This window comes from Oncorhynchus mykiss, chromosome 21 (genome assembly GCF_013265735.2).
Source record: "Oncorhynchus mykiss isolate Arlee chromosome 21, USDA_OmykA_1.1, whole genome shotgun sequence".
Lineage (NCBI taxonomy): Eukaryota > Metazoa > Chordata > Actinopteri > Salmoniformes > Salmonidae > Oncorhynchus > Oncorhynchus mykiss.
In genome coordinates, this window is record NC_048585.1 from 50,743,578 (window position 1) to 50,768,441 (window position 24,864).

General features: G+C 41.9%; 1 protein-coding gene across 3 annotated transcripts in view; it reads left to right on the forward strand.

The window, feature by feature from the left end:
- Nucleotides 1-23,856, forward strand: part of LOC110500662 (protein Dok-7) — a 32,711-nt gene extending 8,855 nt beyond the window's left edge. Inside the window, exons 5-13 of one of the 3 annotated variants that reach the window (XM_021578150.2) lie at nucleotides 3,057-3,176; nucleotides 6,431-6,535; nucleotides 7,059-7,846; nucleotides 12,105-12,153; nucleotides 14,020-14,102; nucleotides 15,777-15,846; nucleotides 20,011-20,187; nucleotides 21,553-21,811; nucleotides 22,156-22,316. In XM_021578150.2, coding sequence (XP_021433825.2) covers nucleotides 3,057-3,176; nucleotides 6,431-6,535; nucleotides 7,059-7,846; nucleotides 12,105-12,153; nucleotides 14,020-14,102; nucleotides 15,777-15,846; nucleotides 20,011-20,187; nucleotides 21,553-21,811; nucleotides 22,156-22,171 — 1,667 coding nt within the window. In that variant the 3' untranslated portion in view covers nucleotides 22,172-22,316. Of the gene's footprint in view, nucleotides 1-3,056; nucleotides 3,177-6,430; nucleotides 6,536-7,058; nucleotides 7,847-12,104; nucleotides 12,949-14,019; nucleotides 14,103-15,776; nucleotides 15,847-20,010; nucleotides 20,188-21,552; nucleotides 21,812-22,155 lie in introns of those variants that run through there. The other 2 variants (XM_021578151.2, XR_002470143.2) reach the window with 2 other exon arrangements.
- The last annotated feature ends 1,008 nt before the right edge of the window (nucleotides 23,857-24,864 follow it).

A 24,864-nucleotide genomic window follows, 5' to 3' on the forward strand; every position in this document is an offset into this window, starting at 1 on the left:
GTCCAAGTTTGAGCATGTGTCCGTTAGGCCAATATATACACTGCTCAAAAAAATAAAGGGAACACTTAAACAACACAATGTAACTCCAAGTCAATCACACTTCTGTGAAATCAAACTGTCCACTTAGGAAGCAACACTGATTGACAATACATTTCACATGCTGTTGTGCAAATGGAATAGACAACAGGTGGAAATGATAGGCAATTAGCAAGACACCCCCAATAAAGGAGTGGTTTTGCAGGTGGTTACCACAGACCACTTCTCAGTTCCTATGCTTCCTGGCTGATGTTTTGGTCACTTTCGAATGCTGGCAGTGCTTTCACTCTAGTCGTAGCATGAGACAGTCTACAACCCACACAAGCGGCTCAGGTAGTGCAGCTCATCCAGGATAGCACATCAATGCGAGCTGTGGCAAGAAGGTTTGCTGTGTCTGTCAGCGTAGTGTCCAGAGCATGGAGGCGCTACCAGGAGACAGGCCAGTACATCAGGAGACGTGGAGGAGGCCGTAGGAGGGCAACAACCCAGCAGCAGGACCGCTACCTCCGCCTTTGTGCAAGGAGGAGCAGGAGGAGCACTGCCAGAGCCCTACAAAATGACCTCCAGCAGGCCACAAGTGTGCATGTGTCTGCTCAAACAGTCAGAAACAGACTCCATGAGGGTGGTATGAGGGCCCGACGTCCACAGGTGGGGGTTGTGCTTACAGCCCAACACCGTGCAGGACGTTTGGCATTTGCCAGAGAACACCAAGATTGGCAAATTCGCAACTGGTGCCCTGTGCTCTTCACAGATGAAAGCAGGTTCACACTGAGCACATGTGACAGACGTGACAGTCTGGAGACGCCGTGGAGAACGTTCTGCTGCCTGCAACATCCTCCAGCATGACCGGTTTGGCGGTGGGTCAGTCATGGTGTGGGGTGGCATTTCTTTGGGGGACCGCACAGCCCTCCATGTGCTCGCCAGAGGTAGCCTGACTGCCATTAGGTACCGAGATGAGATCCTCAGACCCCTTGTGAGGCAATATGCTGGTGCGGTTGGCCCTAGGTTCCTCCTAATGCAAGACAATGCTAGACCTCATGTGGCTGGAGTGTGTCAGAAGTTCCTGCAAGAGTTTGGCGTTGATGCTATGGACTGGCCCGCCCGTTCCCCAGACCTGAATCCAATTGAGCACATCTGGGACATCATGTCTCACTCCATCCACCAACGCCACGTTGCACCGATTCTGGTGCAAAACATTTCTTAAACGGAAGTAAACAGAATGAAACGGGGAGGAACCTACCTGAATTTACCCAATAGAAACTCTTGTTTTGCTCTGTTTGCTTCCGATTTGTTTCTTTATCACAAAAACAATGATTGATAGGCAGTTTAAACTACTTCAGTTCAACCATTATTGGGTTTAAATATACAAAAACATTTCTGAAAAGCATCCAAAACAATAGCAGAGCAGCAGTGTGATTCATATTCATGGCCTATGTAGCCTATAATAGACCTAATTGATTTTCGTATCGCCGGAAGGCAACAACATCCTTAACTCCAAGCGTTTATTCAAATTGGATAAACTTTGGATGCCGACAGCAGTCGCACCATTGGAAGACATAGCTTGGACTGTATCCTACAAAATACTAGTATTCCTGCTATTTTCTCGTGATCCATCAAAACGCATTTGGTGTCCTCATAGTGGTCTTGTCGTCTGACTCGCTCAGGCAGAACAAACTTAAATTTGCAACTTTTTTCAATGCATATTTGAATGTCACTGAGAAAGCAGAAAGGTGTCACATTTTGGGGGGGCAAACATCCTTTCTGAATTTAAAAGTAATCAAGTTTTTCAAAAGGATCTGTAATCTGATTACAATATTTTTGCTGGTAATGTAACAGATTACAGTTGAAAAAAAAACGTAATATGTTACTCCCCAACCCTGGCCTCTGCTTGGACGACTGTCAACTGCTACTGATCCTGGGTAAAAATAAGAGACCCAAAATTGACTCGCACTGCTTCACCACAGAGCTTAGAGTTTACTTACATGCCAGTCTAAAACCCTGTCCCCCCAGCAAATGGCTGAGCCTTGGTTATGTCCTATGATTCGGACTCTATAAGGCAGAAGTGGAGGGGTTCATTACGTTAGGGTGGGGAGTGTGCAAGATGTGCTGCTTAACTTTGTTGAAGCCTTTTCATGACGTCATCGTTCAGGAAGTATGTTATTTCACTTGTTGCTTGTTGTTGTTGTAGCCAGAGCCTTGCGTTGTCTTCAAAGCACCACTCATAATTCAGGTGAACAATGATGGATTACTTTCCACCCAAGTACTGACATAAATCAATACATAGGTGCGGTAGTAGACATTGCAGCTATTGAGAATCCATGAATACTGTAAATGATTCTCAAGTCAGATTGTTAATTAACCTCGTGAATTAGCCATTTTACTCAGAACAGGATGATAGACGACAACAGATGACTGCAGACAGGAGATGTTGTAACATGCTTCTTGAGTCCCCCTCAGTGTAGACGTCTGAGTGGTCTTAGCTGCTAACCTCTGACCTCTGGCATCTAAAGAATGTGATGGGGGCCAGCTCTGTGGTGGGTGGTCTCAGGACCAAGTGACAGAAGGACCCTCTTGGTGACCTCCCTCGTGTCTAAGGCTTGGGGGTGATGGTTAGCAGCCTTGGTTGTTAGTGGAGAAGGCAAAACTCCTGACCCCATTAACCCTAACACCCTCTCAACCTATACCAACTTTACGCTTTGAATTGGACATTTTGAGTGACCGGAGCTGTATATCAGAGATTGACATTTTTACAGTTAATTTGTGTTGTGTGAGGCTTTATTTAGCTGTAGCTTATGTACATATTTTAGAATGTAGTTCGGTTAACATCATCTAACTTCAGCGTTTTTTAAAAATATCTATGAAAGTTCAAGGTTGCTCTTATTTCACTCTCTGGCTAAGTTGAAATGGACAACAATTGTCTGGTTGATTTAATTGACCCAGACGGGTGTAGTGAAACATTCAACATAATCTAAAGAGTGGAATGTGACATTAAGCCGTCGGGCTATGTGTGTTTTCTACAGGGGCTGGCGTCTTCTTCCTATCATCCATGGAGGGGGAGCAGATCAGCTTTCTGTTCGACTGCATCGTCAGAGGCATCTCCCCCAGCAGAGGCCCTTTTGGACTTCGGCCAGTCCTGCCAGGTCAGTACCAAAGGTGTTTACTGATGCGTAGGTATGAAGGTTTTCACGGCTAGATATACGGCTTGCCTAAACAAGCACAGATCGACCAGGGTGGCGTACAGGACATATGGCAGCGGGGGGTATTTTTTATCAAATTTCTGTCCAATTTAAATGGGGATGGATGAAATGTATCCATTGGGGTCATTCTGAGATAAGGTATATAGAGGTAGAGTATCCATTGCCTTTTCGCCTTCTAAGTTGGCAAACACTTAAATCAAACACTTACCGTCTTAATCAAAACAAGTGTTATTCGAGACATACTTCGAGGGGGATTTATCCTCTCTATAAAAGGGGTCCACCCCATGTGCTTTCTGGAATGCAGCCACTTCCAGAGCATGTTACATTGAGTCCCATGGATTCCATGCAATGTACTCTGATCCAACAGAATGATGACTGACAGCTGTTTTATACATAATTGGATTAGCTGGGTACAGACTGTAATATTAGTGAATATAATAAGATAACCACTGAACTAACTGTACCATAAGCAGCATATAGAATGGGGCCACCTGATACATATGTAATAGGATAACCACTGTATTAACGGTAACTATAGCAACAAATTAAATCCAGTCACCTCTGAATGCTCTGTCACATCGTGAGAGAGGTACGGTAGAGGTTAGGGTGTGCGCTGCAGCTGTGGCAAATTCTCCAGTGTTAAATCAACACTGAGAGTCTTACATTCAACACTGGTCCAGTGTCTATAAGGGTCCACAATTTTCAGTGTTAAATCAACACACTGCTTAGTGTAAAGCCTTATTTGCATATTTCCCAGTGTCTTGCCTTTCAAGTGAATAGTAGAGTTACCACCCATGACTGTTTTTTTAGTGACAGATACTGTACCTGGTTGTTATATTCATCCATGTTCAGTCCTGTGGCCTTCACCAAGTGAAATCCTAAACAAATATGTTATCATTCAAATTCAATTATTTAACACAATACAACACATATTTCTTAAGGCCTTATTTTGAGAGCCTAGTTTCAATCTAACACAGTGGCCTGAAACTCATGGTTTACAGGCAACATCAGGCCTGCAAGTCACATTATGCTGGCTTGGAAAGTGATGTATGATTTCTGTTGGAATAAAGCCAGAGTGGGAATATCCAACATTTGGAATTTTTATTCACCCGCAACATTCGGAATGATTTCCGGGTTGGGATGACTAAGATTTTAGACTACCTAAAACATCTTAACTGGAACAATCATTTCATTATCAGGTGCAATAAGTCCAAGTAACAGATTGGATTAGTTTAGAAGAATTTATGTTATTTATATTTGACTAGCATAAAATGTATTTAGTCAATCAATATACATACAAAACATAGACACTGAAATAAACATAATGGGAAATATGTTAATGAGGGGTGTGGTTTTGGTTTAACACTGGTTATTATCACCAACCCTGAGATTATTTTACACCAATCAGTGCTAATTTAACACTTACCGAGTTAATTAAACAGCTGAATTAACACTAGAAATGTTACACTGGAAAATCAACACTAGGTAACACTGGTCAATTTGCCGTGTGGGTATTCCTGGGTTCACACATCCCCCTCGCCCAATCAGGCCTTGAACTAATTTTCTATTATTGTAGTGCGTAGTAGAATAAATACAGGAGACGATGTCAGAGGGAAAGCGGGGGGGTCAAAGTCACAGTTCACACAAACAGAGCGCACCAAACCCTGCTAATCACTCTGAGCATGTGTGTAACCTCATCCCCATGATTCCAGTGTCCCCTGTACCCCCCCACCATCACACACTCGGTGCCTCTCTCTCACACACACACTCTGTGTACATACACCCTGTTCCTCTCTCTCTATCTCTCTCTCTCTCTCTCTCTCTCTCTCTCATTGCCGTTCTCTATCTCGTTGTGTTATTTTCTCCCTCTCTCCCCTTCAATCGGTTCCTTCCTCTGTCTTCCCCTATTTCTTGAGTAATTATACTCTCTCTCTCACTCTCTCTCTCTCTCTCTCTCTCTCTCTCTCTCTCTCTCTCTCTCTCTCTCTCTCTCTCTCTCTATCTGTGTGTCTAGTCTCCTTACTCTTCTGTAAACACCACTGTCCCTTCTCGTGCAAGGGAACACGGTTGTTAACAAGAAGCTGAAGCAGATGTCAGCTATTACAGTCCATTCATTAACAGCTAGATAACATATTGAAATTCTTGTGGTTGTCCTTTGACATATATATGTCATTTTGCACTCTTCTTGCACAACCAAAATGACAATGACCCTTGGGAAGCACCCTTTCAAAAATATGGGTTGACCAGGAAATCAATGTAACTTAGCAATAACAGCTGATCTTGGGTTAGGACTAAGGTAACTTATATAAGATCGTGGCCCCAGTATTAACAATCCGTTGCATGTACCACAGAGGCCACGTGGCAAGCAGTGCTATTAATAAACACATGTAGTGTTGCATAAACAGCAAGGTGTTCCCATGTGACTCTGTTCTCTATTAGCCCTCTAAAGGCCTAGCGTTCTCGCCCTCACAGATAGAGGACACACCGTATTAAAATGTTTTGCAACGGTGTGCAAAACATTTTGGCAGTGGTTACAGCTGTGAGTCTTTTTGGGTAAGTCTCGTAAGAGCTTTGCACACTTGGACTGTGCAATATTTGCCCATTATTCTTTTCACAATTCTTCAAGCTCTGTAAAAGTGTTGGGGATCATGGATAGACAGCAATCTTCAAGTCTTGCCATAGATTTGCAAACAGATTTAAGTCGAAACTGTCCACTCAGGAACTTTCACTGTCTTCTTGGTAAGCAACTCCAGTGTAGATTTGGCTTTGTGTTGTAGGTTATTGTCCTGCTGAAAGGGGAATTCTTCTCCCAGTGTCTGGTGTAAAGCAGTGTTCTTTTGCAGTATTACTTTAGTGACTTGTTGACTGAGAACACATTCTCATTTGCAGCAACGACCTGGGGAATAGTTACAGGGGAGAGGATGGGGGATGAATGAGCTAATTGGAAGCTGGGGATGATACGTTTTGCATATTTTCCTTAATCCTTCATTTTCTCCCATCAAAGCCATTGAACTCTATTGTTTTAAAATCACCAACGGCCTCATGGTGACTGCCCTAAGCAGTTTCGTTCCTATCCTGCAGCTCAGTTCATCATTGTATTAGTGTGTTATTGATACTACGTATTGTTGTTGACTGTTGACTCCTGGTAAAATAGAGGTAAAATAAAATGAACACTGTTGTGTGTTTCACTCTGACAGATACCAACGCTGTCGCTAACCAGGCCTACTCTGAAAAGAGGGTGAACCATGAGGCCCAGGAGTTGGAGAAACGACTCAACATGCTGTCTCACCAGAGCAGTACAGGTGCTGTATCTCTTTGTTTATTCTTTTCCAGCCATTACGTTGAGCCCGTCCTCCAATTTAATATCTCCACTAGCCTCCACTGCCACTCCACCATTTATCTTCCCTCGACAACACTAGGAAAACACCAACCTTTAGTTTCATAAACAGACCTCACTTCCTTTCACTTTAAACAAACTTCAGGAAGTACCGCCACTCTAACATATGTAACGTGTACTAGTGTTAGTGTTATTATTCTCCATGACTAATCCATGGAAAATTATGCATTTCCCAGTAATGGTGCTTGTTGGTTTAAAGTAACCTTCTAAAAGTATGTTTCTATAGGGTCATATTTATTATTTTGTTGATTTATTGTGAGTATTATGGCTGTGAATACCAGTCAGACAATTGACTGAGGAAAATGATTTTGGATAATCTGATATGTTTTATTGATGTAGTGCCTCAATGTGTTGTGTAGATACGGTATATAAGTAATAGTTTTGTTTTTAAAGACTAAATAATGTGTTTTCTTATGTTGTTTTGGCAGCTTCCTCCACATATGGTCTGTCTGTGGCGGGAGACGTCTGCAGCATATCAGGCTCCTCTCACACCTCCGACACCAGCCAATCAGACTCCATCGTCGGCAGCCGGCTGGCCATTTGGACTGAGCCTGTCACAACAAGCTCTACCCGCACAGAGACCATCATTGGCCAGTTACAGGCCAGGGAGAAACCATCCACCAGCCAGGTGGGTGGAGCCCGTGTAGTAGCCAAGACCCCTCGGTCCCGGCAGCTGCAGGAGATTGGTCGCCAGAGCTCGTCCGACAGCGGCATCGCCACAGGAAGCCACTCCTCGTACTCTGGCAGTTTCTCCTCCTACGTGGATAGCCTGGACTTTGGCTCCCTGCTTAGCCTGCCCCCTCACCTGTCTCTAGACCTGGCCCCCTGTACCTGTCCCCATGCACCAGGACATGAGTACCAGGTACCCACCTCACTGAGGTACATCTATGACACCCCCCGAACTCTACTGCAGGGGGTAACAGGAGGGGCCAGGGGGCAGGATATCTCCACAACACCTATGGACCAGGTGGCCAGTTCACCCCCATTATGTGAGTCATCACAGGGGGGGAAAGATGCTCCTCTTGGGGGTCTCTCGGACAATGTTGCCAGGCGCTCCACCACAGAGCTCCTGCAGAGCCACTCTGAGGAGAGCAAAAGATGGGTGGCGCCCCCTAGTGACAGTCAACACCCAGAGTCCTGTCAGGTCTGCAGTAGTTCCCAACCCACTGCCTCCAAAACCCTCCTCACTATCTGCCCCACCTGTGGAGGATTCAAGGTACAGAGAGCTGGGGTGAATCTTCTTTATTCCTTGTGTCCTCTCTCCTCGCTTCCTTCTCAAAACCTATTGGAGAAACTTAGGATCCTCTACTCCAATGTGTTTTGAGAGGACACAAGGAATCAAGGAAATACATTTGAGATGCTCCCCTGGTCACTTTTATTAATCTATGAATGAAAAGTGTTAAAGAAGAAAAACATGTTTATCTTAATCCAATTGACTGTCTCACTTTTATTATCATCAAATTGACTAAATGTGCCAGAATGTGCCAAAATGTTTAGTTTCTTCAGAGTTGCTTTGTTTTTCTCATGAGTACCAACTACCAAAGTACAAAAATACTGTCAGCTGCTTTTGATTAGACTTCACTTTATAACAGCTTGTTCGACTGTGAGTAAACCCTTGTCATCTTGGTATCATCTGTTGCCGGCTATAGTTGTCAATGCGTCCCTTTGTGTGAAATCTATCTCACAGCAATTGGTGTTGGAACATTAATAATCTTGCTGCCTGTCTGTCTGCCTGTCTGTCTGCACTCTACTCAGTGTTGGGGAGCAGTAAACTACATGTAGTTCAACTAGTAATGGAACTACAATTTCCAGTAGCTTGGTGGTAGTTGAACTAAATTCCAATCTTGGTAGTGTTTTCAGTAGTTAACAACTTTTTAGCCATGTAGCGGTTTAGCAAACTACTGAACTATACACTACTAAGAAAATAATACATAGGTGAAATAGGCATTAATTTCCTTTCTTTTTCAACATCAGACCTGCCTACTTGTCACTTGAAACACTTTTTGTATGCCTAATTCTCACTTTCTGTGTTTAATAGGTAAAGTCACACATTCTGTTAACATCTGACTCCAGAGCAATCTGTTCCTGCAATTTGTAGTCTATGACATTTCAGATTTAGATATGATCATTTTTTACAAAGTAGTTTGGATGTAGTAAACTACTTTTTCAAAGTAACTTTAGTCAACTATATTTTTCTTAAGTGTAATTTAGTATAGCGTAACTTCTTAAAGTGTGAAGGAGTAGGTAGCTTGGTAAACTATATTTTCAGAGTAGCTTCCCCATCACTGACTCTACCAGGCATTTGAGATATCAGCTGTCCTCTCACTCAATAAGGTCAGGAAATGCTCTTCTGTGTGTAGATGTTGTTCATGGTCGATTAAACACCCCCATCTCTGTAGAAAGTGTGTTTATAAGAGCATCTGTGTCACAATAGTTACTGCTCTTCTAAATGGGCCTCCATCTTGAGTTTGTACTACCATTCTGGGTTGTCTTGGGCTTTTTAAAGGCCCAGTGTAGTCAAAAACGTTATTTACTTGTGTTTTATATACATTTCCACACTATGAGCCTTGATGATAATACGCTTTTAATGTAAGAGCTGTTTGAAGACCTGAAATGTCAGCTTGTTTTTGGTGGGATGGCGTTTTAGCCTGCCTGGTGACATCACCAGACGGTAAATTAGTTAATAGACCAATAAGAAAGAGGGTACCAAACCGTTCTGCCAATAACAGCTAGTTTTCAGTTTTCCCCTACCCATTTAGACTACTCCCAGACACAATACAAGCTAAATTCTTGCTTGAGAAATTGCTCTTTGCTAAGAAGCTATTTTTGTTTATTTTTGACAGTTTTAATTGAAAACAATCACAGTAAGGTACTTAATTGTTACCCAGAAATTATTTCATATTGAGATAAAAAAAACGGCTGTATTGACCATCTTCACTCACTTTGAGGTCATCCAAGTGCAGGGAATTGATTTTTACTTATTTTCTTTTTACAAACTTTGTTTTCTTCCGCTTTCTTGGCTTGTTATGGAACCACAAGAAACGATAACCCTTCAATTTGATCTTTGAATAATCTCATTTACAAGTGATTTACAATGTAAAACTGCATGCTTATATACTTTGAAAGAGGTATTATTCATACACAGAGCATGAGACTCTTGATTAGATAAAAAATATTTTCAAAATAATTGTCAGTCGAATAGAATAGCTGATTTTTTGTTAATCAAAAAATATACCTATTTTATTAAGCAGTGCTTTTGATTATATTAAATCAAATAAATGTTATTTGTCTCATGCGCCGAATACAACCTTACCGTGAAATGCATACTTACAAGCCCTTAACCAATGCAGTTCAAGAAATAGAGTTAAGAAAATATTTACTAAATAAAATAAAGTAAAACAATCTAATCAAATCAAAAAGTGACACAAGAAAATTACATAACAATAACGAGGCTATGCACAGGGGGCACCAGTACCTAGTCAATGTGCGGGGGTACATGTTAGTCGAGGTAATTTGTAAAGTGACTATGCATAGATGATAAACAGCGAGTAGCAGCAGTGTACAAACAAAGGGGGGGTCAATGTATATAGTTCGGGTGGCTATTTGATTAATTGATCTGCAATCTTCTGGCTCGGGGGTAGAAGCTGTTAAGGAGCCTTTTAGTCCTAGACTTGGTTCTCCGGTACCGCTTGCTTTGAGGTAGCAGAGAAAACAGTCTATGACTTAGGTGACTGGTGTCTTTGACAATTCTTTGGGGCTTCCTCTGACACTAGTACATAGGTCCTGGATGGCAGGAAGCTTGGCCCCAGTGATGTACTGGGCCGTACGCACTACCCTCTGTAGCGCCTTACAGTCAGATGCTAAGCAGTTGCCATACCAGGCAGTGATGCAACCGGTCAGGATTCTCTCAATGGTGCAGCTGTATAACTTTTTGAGGATCTGAGGCCTACCACTGTTGTGTCGTCAGCAAACTTAATGATGATTTTGGAGTTGTGCTTGGCCACGCAGTCGTGGGTGAATAGAGAGTACAGGAGGTGGACTAAGCACGCACCCCTGAGGGGCGTGTTGAGGATCAGTGTGGCAGATATGTTGTTGCCTACCCTTACCACCTGGGGGCAGCCCGTCAGGAAGTCCAGAATCCAGTTGCACAGGGATTTGTTTAGTCCCAGGGTCCTTAGCTTAGTGATGAGCTTTGTGGGTACTTTGGCGTTGAACGTTGAGCTGTAGTCAATTTGCAGCATTCTCCCATAGGTTTTCCTTTTGTCCAGGTGGAAAAGGACAGTGTGGAGTGTGATTGCGATTGCATCATCTGTGTATCTGTTGGGGTAGTACGCAAATTGGATGGGTGTAGTGTTTCCGGGATAATGGTGAGCCATGACCAGCCTTTCAAAGCCCTTAATGGCTGCCAACGTGAGTGCTACAGGACGGTAATCATTTAAGCAGGTTACTTTCGCTTTCTTGGGCACAGGGACTATGATGGTCTGTTTGAAACATGTTGGTATTACAGACTCGGTCAGCTTTGAAAATGTCAGTGAAGACACTTGCTAGTTGATCCGCGCATGATTTGAGTACACATCCTGGTAATCCATCTGGCCCGTGGTCTTGTGAATGTTGACCTGTTTAAAGGTCTTGCTCACATCGGCTACGGAGAGCATGATTACACAGTCGTCTGGAACAGCTGGTGCTCTCATGCATGCTTCAGTGTTGCTTGCCTCAATGCGAGCATAAAAGGCATTTAGCTCATAAAAGGCATTTAGCTCATTTAGTGAAGCACTGCTACTTCCTTCTTTAGTTTTTGCTAGTAAGCAGGAATCAGGAGGATAGAATTATGGTCTAACATCTTAAACCAAATTGCTCTTCTTTCATCAAAGGGAGTCTGTTTTCACTCTCTGATGAAACAACTTCAAATGATGTTCATGTTTTTTTCTACCCCATATACAATATGTGATTTTATTGATCTTTTAAACCTAGAGCTCCCTCTGCTGGTGGTGCATTTAGATATTAATAATCCCATATTGCTTTATCAAGGTTAATTTCTGATGACCTTTGTAGAAAACAAAAAGGGATAGTTCTGTTGATTCCTCTGACTTGTCTTTAGTGTAGTCTTCGGTCACTTTGAAAGATATTCCCTATGAGTGCCGTAAAGGTCCAGCCTTACAGTACAATAATTCCTCTGTTAGCTGCCCAGCACCAGTCCTATTGGATAAAGCATTGTGTGAGTGCACATCTATCAACATCGTTGTGATACTCAACCTCAGCTAGGAAAACAAAGACCATTAAGCGCCCTTAGGTTTCAATAAGTCATTGTAACTCTATGTGAGCAAGCCATAGTGGCTTTCATGTTTTTACATAAAGACAATGCCCTAGTTATATTAGTTGAAAGGCTGGCACAAAAAGAGAAAATATTGTGTGAAAGGAACTTTTTCATCTAGTCTGAATTATTGAAGATGTTCTCTTTCCTTATTTTCTCACAGGGGAACCCGCTCTCCTACACAGTGGGCTCGGCAATGCCAGCCATACCAGGTAAATCTGTTCCACTGGCTGTGTGCGTGTGTATGCACACCGATGCTATTATATGCCTTTAATATCCCTGTCCAAGCATGAATTTATTTTCAGACTTGTTTATTTTGCAGCATGTTTAGATAAGTAGTTTGTTCTTATTAATGAATCCCATGAATTATTAAACCGATGTGCAGAACCTGTATAACTAGATATGCGTTGAGCTGCAAGCACAGAACTTTTGGACTGAGGTTATCGAGACCACGCCCTCACCTGCCTCAGTGACCAATCGCAGCTCTGAGAAGCTGAAGAGTATGAATGAGGAACCAGCAGCTCTCAGCTGAGCTATTAGGCTCCCGCGGCACAACCGGAGAACCATGTAAAAAGACAAACACACAGAAACTGTATGAGTCAACGGCCTCTGCTTTGGGACGTGAGCTTACATCCCAAGAAACCTTACCACCTGCAGACCTTTGTGTGATCTGAACTCGGCTTGACAAGGCCACAAGGGGGGAGACAAGGGGACTATCATTTTACGAAAACTGCTTCAAGTGCAAGAACGGGGAGGAGTGCTATTCGCCCACTAGGGTGACACCAGCATTGCCCGGGAACAGCGTTGTCCTATAGGTTGGTCAGATTCACCACAGTGGTGTATGTTTTGGACAGCCACTACCCTCTGGGCCTTGCTTGGAGAACGGTGTGGACTGTAAAGGAACACCTAAAGAAGAGAAGCCCATTGAAGTGCAACTGCTGTACCCTAAATTACAAGATGGAGGCCTTCCATGTGTGGAGGTGAAAGGTCATTCAGTTCCGTTGAAGGTAAGAGAGCGCTCCCCTTCCGATTTCCTCCACTCTTTATTGACTGAACTCCATGCTAACAGACAAAGCCTGCCTCTTCCTTCATGGATTCCTCCCTCTTGTTTATTCACTTCTTTCCCTGTTCTCCTTGACTAAGACCTTTTCTTTTCTGTATTTCCTGGACTATTTCTCCTGCGATTTGTCAAGCTGTCGATGCCTCTCTATGTTTCTTCATGCTGCATTGATTTTGCGATTGAGCTGCTTAGATGGGAGAGATGCAGAGCATCTCAACCAGTTGCTTCAGGATGAAACAGAATGGTATAAGAAGCAATATAATTTGACATTACTGTGATGGTAAACAACAAAATGACTGACTAAATAGACCATTGTCATATTTGTTCAGCATGACCCCAGATTGTATAGCATTACGTTGACTGTTATTTAGACAATGTGGTTTTGTGGAGGTTTCCATTTGTACTGGAAATGACATCAGGGCCACTGTGTTGGCTGCTGTGCTCGTAACAGAGCCATCCCCATGAGTAATAGAGCACTTATCCCAACCACACTAGGGAGCTCCAGACAATGTAATGCTAAAGTATATCCTGTCCTCTGACATGTTGCGGTCTTGTAAGACGTTGATTAATCAATCCCCTGCAATCGTCGTTTCTTATCCTAGGATCAGACAGGTTACATGTTTGGGCACCAAGAGACACCACTTCTTTGACTGCATTAGTACACAGCATGTACATATGTAGGATCTTCATTTGGAAATGTAAAAAGTGTAGTGTAAAAGTTGTACATTTGAGGTTTAAAAAGGCTCCTGAAGATTGTAATTTCCACTTTGAATTTTCAGACTTGATTTTCCCTTACGAAAAATGTATCAACCCCTACAAAAATGTAAATAAATGTAAATGTTGCAGGATTATTTTCCAGCTGTAGCAAACTGGCTCAAATTAAGATCCTACATCTATAGTAGACAAAAAGGAAAACCTGATATAGGGATATTTTTCTCACAGGCTTTACTGCAGTGTAATAGGAGTCTGGTGTGTTGTTGCACATCTCAAACACACTTTATTTTCCTCTTGCCACCAGACAAGAAGCTGAAAAGTATGGAGGAGAGGAGCAAAGTTGAGTATGATACCATGGATAGCTGGGCGTTGGAGAAGAGTTCAGAGGTAGGAGGTTTATGAATGGGATTCCTCACTCCTCTTACGATCATCAAACTCACATGTTTCAATTGTTTTTATTACTATGGTCCAAACTTAAAAGGAAACACCTGTGAGGCCAAATGTCTATGGAAAAAAAGGGAAATACTTAATTTTTTGAGAAAGTAACAGCAAAGATTACAAGATATTGCATAGTTACTTAGAACACTTTGGGTTGTTTATATATTTTTCATAATTTATCCAAACATTTGCAGTCTGCCATTTCTTTGTGACCCTAGTATTTAGCAACAAAGCCTCCTTCACTCACGCCGCCAAACTTACCCTAGTAAAACTGACTATCCTACCGATCCTCGACTTCGGCGATGTCATCTACAAAATAGCTTCCAATACTCTACTAAGCAAACTGGATGCAGTTTATCACAGTCCATCCATTTTGTTACTAAAGCTCCTTATACCAACCAACACTGCGACCTGTATGCTCTAGTCGGCTGGTCCTTGCTATATATTCGTCGCCAGACCCACTGGCTCCAGGTCATCTACAAGTCCATGCTAGGTAAAACTCTGCCTTATCTCAGTTCACTGATCACGATAGCAACACCCACCCGTAGCACGCGCTCCAGCATCCCTAAAGCCAACACCTCATTGTGTAACATATTGCACGAATTGCAAAATTCGTATGATATACGAATTGCTACATTTGTAACATATCACACAAAATGGATTATGTAGTTAACAGTTGTATTATGTAGTACACAGTTGTATTTATGTAGTACACAGTTGTATTATGTAGTACACAGTTGTATTATGTAGTACACAGTTGTATTTATGTAGTACACAGTTGTATTTATGTAGTACACGGTTGTATTTATGTAGTACACAGTTGTATTATGTAGTACACAGTTGTATTATGTAGTACACAGTTGTATTTATGTAGTACACAGTTGTATTTATGTAGTACACAGTTGTACACAGTTGTATTTATGTAGTACACAGTTGTATTTATGTAGTACACAGTTGTATTATGTAGTACACAGTTGTATTTATGTAGTACACAAAAAAAAACAGTGACCCATTTTGGCTCGTGAGAGCCACTTTCAAATTTACTGTCTGAAATTATACAAAAGTTTGAGAGTGCATCTTTAAGAACAGTTCATTAGAATAAAATGGCAGTTATTTTGGGGAGGATTATGTGGGTGTGCCAAGCAAGTCAGTGTAACACACTGTTTGGCAGCTATGGAGCAGAACAGACAGAACACATTGTGTAAGAGCTTTACTACCTAAGTCAGGATCTCTTACGCTTCAATCTGACAGGAAGCATTGAGGCTGCACATTTCCATCATGTTTTCACACCAAAGACTGTAGCAAAACCCCCAGAACAATGGTCTCAGAAGAAAAGGCATGAATAAGCCTCAATAAGAACAAGAGACACTTCAAGCTACATGCCACTTTCAGCTTAAGTAGACACGCCTGTAAGATTTCAGTACACTCCAATTAGTCAATTCTAAATCTAACTTGAGTGACTCCCGTGAACTGTTGAGTAGAGATTATCTTTAAGTCTGGGTTTTAGTCTGTTGTTGAAATATAATTCTTTGTAATTAACTACAGCCTCAGGCTTGACTTCGTTTGATGTAAACACCCCCCTCCTAAACAAGCATGTTACTTATTGTGTACTGTGTCTTGCAGCCAGAGGAGAAAAGCAAGTATGAGCTGGTGGGCAGTTGTGGACAACAGCGGTTCCTTCATGAGACTGAAGGTGAGTGCATTTAATATTCCAGTGTTCTGTTCCACAATAGCCGAAAATGAGCGTGGAGAGAGCAAGATAATGAGGTTTGTCATTTATGTTAGTTTTTTTTTGTCTGAATACTGAGCCAGTCAAAACATTGCACACACTGTATGTAGATTTTTCGATTGTTATTGACTGTACTTTTGTTTTATGTGTAACTCTGTGTTGTTGTTTTTTGTCACACTGCTTTGCTTTATCTTGGCCAGGTTGCAGTTGTAAATTAGAACTTGTTCTCAACTGGCCTACCTGGTTAAATAAAGGTGAAATTATTATTTTATTTTAAATCTACAAAGGCTGCCCTTAATGTGCCTCTGACTGATGGGCAGTTTATTTTTGTTTATCTTCCTCAACAGAAAATTTGGGATTTCGCTTCTAGGCTATCAACTTCTCAGGTCAACTGAGGTAACTTCTTAGTTCTCAGTTGTCAATCGCAGGCAAGTTCTTAGCTGAACTTCACCTTTCAATTTCTCCCTGAAGTTCCTGTGCTCTCTCTCCATTAAAGTGGATCATTTTGATGAGTTATCACCTGCTGCTCAGAGTGTGTGGAATGACATATTGACCGTCTGGAATGGCAGACAGACAGACAAACAGCATCCTGTTGGATTGAGACAAGCACCAGATGTAGGGGTCAGAGAGGGCGAAGAAGAGGTACAGACAGGTCTGTGACACCTGGAGTGCTCTGTGAGATTGGAGTGCTCTGTGAGAAGGTAATAGACTAGCACCTGACAGGGAACACTTCATTTGACGAGGTGTACACTTCAGAACACCTAGCGTGCCTTAACGTGAGTAGTGTATTTAGAGAGTTGAGCTTATGCGGTTTCTGCATTATGATGCATTTACATCACATTTCAACATTCTATAGCAGCCATGTTTTCTCCCCTTTAACATTACATAGGGAACAATGCTACATAACTAAATGTCTCGAATTAGAACAGTATTCAACATTCTAAACGTTGGCCTAATTCTCTAAATATATAGCTCTGGCCTTAATTAACTAACGTCTGATAAATAGTATTACAGAACAGTAGTGCCTGTGTCAAACTAGCTTTTTGCGCCAACTCAATTGAAGTATTGTACAGTACAGTGAGTAAAAATGTGTTTTGTCCTGTTGTTTTACATGCTGTACACTTCTCAGGCTTCTGTCTCTGCTTCCGTGTCTATTGTCATCTCTGTGTGTTTGAAAATGTCTGAGCACTTCATCCTGCCTTTGTATTTATGTAACTCATGTTGCATAAGGAGCACACATTTTTGTTACAGCTGTGAGAAGAACACTCACTCTACTGTTGTACTGTCGTCACACAGCGTTTCCACAAAGGATGTCCAGGCAGTGAAGTGCACATGACAGAGTGTTGGCCATGATGTGAGGTGAAGGGACAGTCATCAGGGTCACTTAGGCCGCCCACTCCCACGTCCCCTCAGTCCTTTACACACCTGTTCTGGAACTCTCCTCACTGCTGTCACACAGTGGCACCACACCCATCACTCATTCCGCCACCATTTTCCTCCCACACTTGGCTTCAGTTCCCGTGTCACCTTGCCACCCTCCTCCTGTTGAAGCCATAACATTAGTTAGTAGTTAGTGCCCCTCAGGCTTGCTGGATCTCTCTAGGACAGGTCTTCGGTCATGAGTACTGGGGACACTGTTTACCTTACAAAAGAATCAGCTCTCTAGTGACTGTACTTTTTTAAATGTCCAGCAACCTGTGCCAAAAAATTCCCTGAACTTTTCAAAACTGGCTACCTTCAGCTCCTTATTAAAAATAAACTTACTTCAAAAATTTCACAGAACTTCAGTGACAAAATAACCTCTCAACTGGGCTTGATAAAACAAATTCCTACCCACCAGAGTACAACAAAAAGCTAGAGTAGCAGCATAGAGCCCCTGCTTAGACAATTGGCACAGACCATTGGCACTCTGTTCTACAAGCCAAAGCAGCCGACCTTCCAAAGAGAATCCACAGAGCGGTGCTGCACCACAAAGAGCTGTCTGCCAAAATGGCTGCCCCCCTGCTGGGCTTACTCTGTGTGAACGGAGGCTAAAAGATCCCGGCTTCTGAAGCTGTGTGCATGCCCACTGTCGTAATGGTCTGCCATTACGGCCTGCTGTGATTGCAAGGGATGGTTAATGTCTGATCAATTAGGCATCAGTACTCTCAGACGATACCAAAGGAAAGACCCGCAGAGAGACTGCCAGTCTCGAATGGCTTCTCAATTACTTTGGAGAAATATTGCCCTGACACTGTTGGTGCTCAGCTGGTTAGGGTGCCAATGCCGCCATTTTGAAGGATTGAAATGGAATGACGGAATGGAATCGCTGTAGAAGTAGGTAGCCTTTTCCAAGCCAGTGTCGCCCATAGGGCAGGAGCCTATCTCCTGCTTCTCTAGCATGAGGCAGCTTAATGTACAGAACGCTAGTCCACTAACGTTGCGTTTTATGTACTGTATCAGTATGTATGAGGGATACTGTAGTTTGACTCTCTTGAGAGAAGCTAAATGAAACAGAGGCTTGTGTCAAAAACTGCATGTACTAATAGGGAGAACGTTTTATCCTATAGTTGTATTTGTGAAACATTTGTACAGTATCTGGTGCTTTTTGATCCTAAATCAAGCTAGCTGACTTTACAGGAAAAAGTGACGTAAATCCTCCCATGGTCTGTTTAGAACTATCTGTGTAAAGCGGTATCGGTTTTGCTATCCCACTGTTTTCACAGTAAGACGACCACCATAACTCTTTTATATAGAAAGGGCCTTTTATGCAGTGTTTGTTCTTCCAGATAATGGCCACTGGCTATAGGGAGTAGATGCACTGACCTAGAAAGATGAATGTGATTTAACAATGTTTACTCAAGAACAGCTGCGTCCAGTGTTTTGCATCGTGCCGTTGGTGATAGCAGAAACACAGGTTACAATAGAAGATGTAGTAACATCTTACTGCAGTTTAAGAGGTTTTACTGAAGCATTTAAAAGATTACGTGAGCAGTAATGATTTACATCGCTATCTAAAAGTTTAACACCAAATTCTGTTATAGCCCTTGAATCAGATCCTTCACAAATCCCTATTTGTAGGTTGTAGTTGTATACGTTATTTAATTCAAGGCCGGGAACGCCGTAATGGATCAGGTTATGAAAAGCGATGGCATCTACTGTAGCTGATAAAAAGCGACTACTCTGAAATGTACATATTTTAGCTATGGTCTATACCATTGTAGGAATAAGACATTGAGGTCAATGGCAGTCAACCACCCAGTAATATATTCCGCTCTTTACCCTGAATGGCTTTCAGCTTTATGACAGGCAAAGCTCTTTGGGGACTTCCTTCTCTTGTCTCTCTACACTATCTGAGAGCAGGTGCAAAGCATGTGGGTGGAACAAATTGACTTGCTGTATTAGTCTAATTTCTGTGTTTGACAGGAAAGACTGTTAAAACTGATACAATACACACCTTTTGGTTGTTTTAAGATGTATTTTCCCCACTATTTCAACCGTTCAGCAATAAATAATAACTTTAGTCCTGGGTATGTACAGATACCATATCTTAATTTGTGCCAGTTTGCTACAGCAGGAAAATAATCCTGAAGCAACAGTACATTTGAATTGTAATGTGGATTATAATCAATGATTATAATCCATTTTTTTGTAGGGGTTGATACCTTTTTCGTTAGGGGAAACCAAGTCTGAAATATTTAAGTGGAAATTACAAACTTCACAAACCTTTTTAAACCTTGAATACACTACACGTTTGCATTTCCTGCGGGGCAGGAAAATTCCTGTAACAACAGGATGATCAAATTAAGATACAGCATCTGTATAGTAGGTTCAGTTGCACACATTTGCTAATACCTTTTGTAGGTCCTATCAAGGACTAGATTTTTCTATGAGACCATTGCTTTGCCCTGATGGAGACACCAACAGAAACTCACAGCAGCATGTTAAGTGCCACAAAATGGCCACCAGTAGGTCACTAATATTGAGAATATGGTAGAGTGTAGAGAAGTTCATTCTGGAAATAACACTTGTGTGGTTCAGATTCATATTTATTTTTAGGTATGCATCACCTGTGCCTGCTGATAAGTCAGCCTCATTTGGCCTCCAGAACAATCTGTGAATAACACCCTGGTATTTCTCTATTGGCAGGGGCCAAGTCTGTGTTTCCGCCAGACATGGTGGCTCCAGAAAGACCCTGCAGTGATGGTGTGACATACGTCAATATTCCCATCAGCCCCATGTCTAAGAAACAGCTGAACTACATGGAGCTGGAGCATCAGGAGCATGCTGGGGTCAGGGGGACTGGCCAACACCTTCCAGGACAGAGTAAGAACCCATTTTCTCAATAACAACCTGTCTTTTATGGGTCTCTGGTGGTCCGCACTTCTGTGATTTCAATGTCTTCTGTCTTGCTATGCATTTTTCTATAGCCAATTCAAATGATGTGCATCTTGAAGTGCACTATTGTACATGGCTAATTGGGGAGGACAGGCTCATAGTAATGGCTGGAACGGATTAAATGGAATGGAATCAAACATATGGTTTCCATGTGTTTGATACCATTCCCTTCACGCCATTCCAACCATTATTATGAACTAACCTCCTCTCAGCAGCCTCCTGTGACATGTAAGTACACTGTATATTGAAGGTATTATTGTGATCAAAGTCAATATCAAGTGGCATACAATATATTTATTGCGTGAGCACAAGATTCAAGTGTGACCATTTGTATTTCAGATTTCTTGGTTGCATGCAAAAAGAGACAGAATAATAGTGCTGAGGGATGAACCAAAATGTCAATTTTTTTCCGGTAATTAAACAACTGACCGACATCAAGAACTATGTGGGATGCTGGGCTGAAGGGAGTTGTAGTTTTCATAAGCAAATATTCAACCTAGTTCAGTGCAGAAATGTAGTAATTAACTACAATGACCATAATTCATTGCGCCAGCTCGGACAGAGACTTTTTCACCTGCTAAATTAAGTTAGATACACATAGACCACATGAGAGCGAGGAATGTGCATAATACAACTACGAGAAGGAAAGAGACAGTTTGTGAAAGTATGCCTACTTTGAAGAACTAGTTAAATAATTTTGTCAGACAGCTCTGCAGAATACTTCGGCAGGCTAGTCTAGATAAATAGTATGACTAAAGACAGTACAGTATGGGGAGCACAGAGATAATGTAGGGTGTCTGTCTGGCTGGCTGCTACTGCCTGAGCAGAGAGAAGAGGATTACTTTAAGGAATAAAAAATATTAAACTCAGTAAATAAAAACGAATGAATATATAACTGAAATATTGTATTATTTCATAGTCGTTTCCTATTTTTCAACCCAATGTGGACCTGAGATAGGCAATGGAATATTTTCAATCTTTTGGAAATTTAATGATCACAATGATCAACATTTTTGGCTATGGAATTTTAATTGAAAAGCTCTAAAATAATTTTACTGTCTTTATTTCATCATGTATTTAGTGTTTGAAAAATCGTCGAAACCAAAATCAAAAACTGTGATTTTTTAAAAATGTACTATAATAAACTGAACCAACCTCAAAAAGCGCTAATCGCTCAGAACTACAGGATGGTGAAGAGGGACAGGGTAGCTTGCGACCACTGGCGTATCGATTCCAATAAGACTTGAGAGACTCTTGGTAAATGATAATCCCCTATTTCTATTTCTCCATTAGTTGGAGATTGCTCCCGATCTTTCCGAGTGACAACTGAGCCACCATCATCAGCGTGGTCTAATCGGCAGAAAAGTCAACCATTAACGTCATTACTCTCCGGGAATATGAGGGACAGTCTTGCTCAACGCGAGAAAGGTTCATTTCCAATGTCAGCGAGAGGATTTCCGTCCCGGTGTGTGCCATCATCTATATATCACTTGGAGGAGCAGCGTTCCAGTTTAGCCGCGTCAGAAGGTCATAGGGCGTTCGGAATACCATGGTGAAGTCTCTTGCTCTAATGTGGTCATCTTCCCAGAGTGTGTTGACGTGTGTGTGTGTGCGTGCGAGCATGTGTGTAAGGATTTGTCCACTTTATGAGATCGCCTGGAGAATGCATAGCTGAAGCAATCTTGAAGTCAATCTCATTGCTTCCTCTGTAGCTCAAGGACAGGAATATATTGCTGTTCTCTCATTTGAATGGTAACCGTACACAAGAGTGATCACTCAGTGTTTTTAAATAAACCTCCCTACCGTGGTCATTCTATTTTTATGCATGATGTCCTGAACGGAGGGTCAACAATATTACTGATCTCATGGACTGTCTGGTGTTTCTTCACTCTACAGGGAAAAGTTCCTCTAAATATGCCCTGATCGACATCACTGCTACGGATGCCGCCCACAAAACGGGTACCCAGCATGCCTTGGGGAGAGAGGAGGGTCTTCACACCCTGGAGCAGAGGAGGAGGGTAGTACCACAGTGACATCCCAACTTCAATCTTGACCTCCACAGGGCATATGACTGGCCTAGACTAGGCTGTTGTATAGAATTCACCAGAAACATGGATTTCCTGGGACGCCTCAAGTTGCCGTGATGTCAAACTCCTCTGAGATCTGCCAGATTTGATATCTTTAACACCGATTGTTGACAGCTTCCATTGAATTTTGTCCCAATTACTGGGCTCTTCTGGGGAAGACTAACCCCAAGAATCACGCCTTCTGCCCTCAGTGTGAATTATACCAACAGTAGGCCTACAGCACTGACGCTTCACAATCATCACGAAAGCAACATGAAATCAAACTCTAAGGAAAAAATCTAAAGTTGCTGCTTGGATGGAAGGGAACATTTCAATCAAGGCTCTCTTTAGCCGTGTTCACATTGGCAGTTTAAAGTGACTCAAATCCTTTTTATTTGCATTTCTGATTTGCATCTGCTCTTTTTCCTGCAGACTGACCAGTCCAAAAGCACATGTAATCGGACATTTCAACCTACATTTCAAACCACATTCTTAGGTGGTTTGAAGAGATACAAATCTGATTCCTGGCCATGTAAATTGTGGCTAAACGGTCAAATCTGAATTATTTGCCCTCAAGGGGTTTTTAGACAGTTATTCGGCATATCTTGTTGCTTGCTAGCTGCTCTGTTGGCAGTTTGACGTGAACACGCGGTAGCTTACTAGTTTGTTAATTGTTTACCAACAAATGAGTGAATGTGCTAGAAAACTAAACAGCTACCTAGCTAACTAGCCAAAATAGACTGGATCATTTTTAAAGTGTTCTTACGCTATGATTTTGAACATTCAAAGCAACTGGGAAATGTCCATGGCAGGCATTGTTGCCACCTTATCTTGCTACCTAACTTCTGAGGGATAGGATGCACAAGCACCACCACCAATCAGCCTACAACACCGCACACACATCCGTCACTACTACTAGCATAGCTTTGTCAGCAAATGGTGTCAGAACACACTAATCCGATTTTGTCACTTGTAACTTGCTGTTTGGACATTCAGTAGTCCAGAACGGATTTGAAACTGATTTGAGCAATAAGGCAGTGTGAACAAGGCTTTTGTATATTCAGAAATCTCATTAGAAGGCATTATGTCACTGTCACAGCCTGGGCAGACTTGGGTGGAGTGGGGGGCTGAAAGTGCCAGTCTTAGGGGGAGTCATTACCCGGACGAGCAGTGGGTTTTTCACAGTCTTACCGGTGCCACCCCTAATCTGATACAATACGATTAGAATCTCATTTGGGGAAGATGAGGGAGATGAAAAAAGGAAGAGCGTCCATCTCCATAACTCCTCTCTGATTATCATTGTATTAATTCTACAGCGGTTAGTTGTACGAAAGACTTGATTGAGGCCTTTTGATAGAGGCTAGTTCAGCACAGGGCCGGGAAGATAATGGATAATCAGTCTCTATTTGTCCTGTACATTACATGCAGTCTTACTCATTCAGAACGCTCACCACGCTTTTTAGAAACTTTGTGAAGCTAATGCAACAAAGTGGGCATAGAAGCTGCGGCGGTCTTTGTATACCGATGAGAACAACACAATTAAATCCTCATTAATGGCTTCTGATGACTCAGCCCAGGCTTGTTATTGTTCTGTGTTGTCTAAATGAACTTTGGTTGGCTTGAGTGCGGCTAATTGCCCACTGTTGACCACATATGTAGAGTTCATTTCTAGGTGCTCTCCATTTGTTTTTCAGCTTTCACGGTTCACGTGGCTTCGCTGAGGGACAGACAGAGCTTTAGCAACACACACCCTATAAATAATTCAGAACATGTCGAAAGAAAATTCATAGGATTTCTTTTCAGCTTTGCAGAAATGAAAAATGTAAAACAATATCCCGGAAATGTTTTTCAGAAGAGCCTTTGGCCCCCATTATGCACACATACATTTTTGAAATAGATAATTTAAGACAGGAGTTCCTTTGTACATTTTACCTTAGAGGAATATAAATTGCTTATTGTCCGTATTCCCTACTGTTTGTTGAAAGTTTCACCGATAGGAAAAGATTCTACCATAGTAGTTACTACATCATTCTGTAGTAAACTGTAGTATACTGTAGAATACTATATTGCACACTGTAGTATCCTTCGATTGTGTAGTGCTTCCAATATAATTGTAAACACAAGTATACGACTAAATTATATAGTAAGTATACTATACTACACACTGTAGTATCCCTTGCTCATGTGTAGTACTTACTATATAATTTAGCAGTATACTGGAGAATACAATGCCACATCCTGTAGCATCCCTCGATCATGTGTAGGACTTACTATAGAATTTTGTAATATACTGTAGAATTCTATAGTAAATACTACAAAATTATCCACAAAAAACACTTTAGTAAATACAACAGTAATGTACGCCTAAACACTACAGTGTCCTCAAAAACACTACAGTTTTTAAACAATAGTCATACTCCTGTATTTAATTTGCATATACTCCACCAATTCCCATCCCCCATATCCTAATTTGTGCCACCCATGAGTGAGAAACCTACATGCCAAGTATACACTGGCATTTTTAAAATCTAAGTCCTGG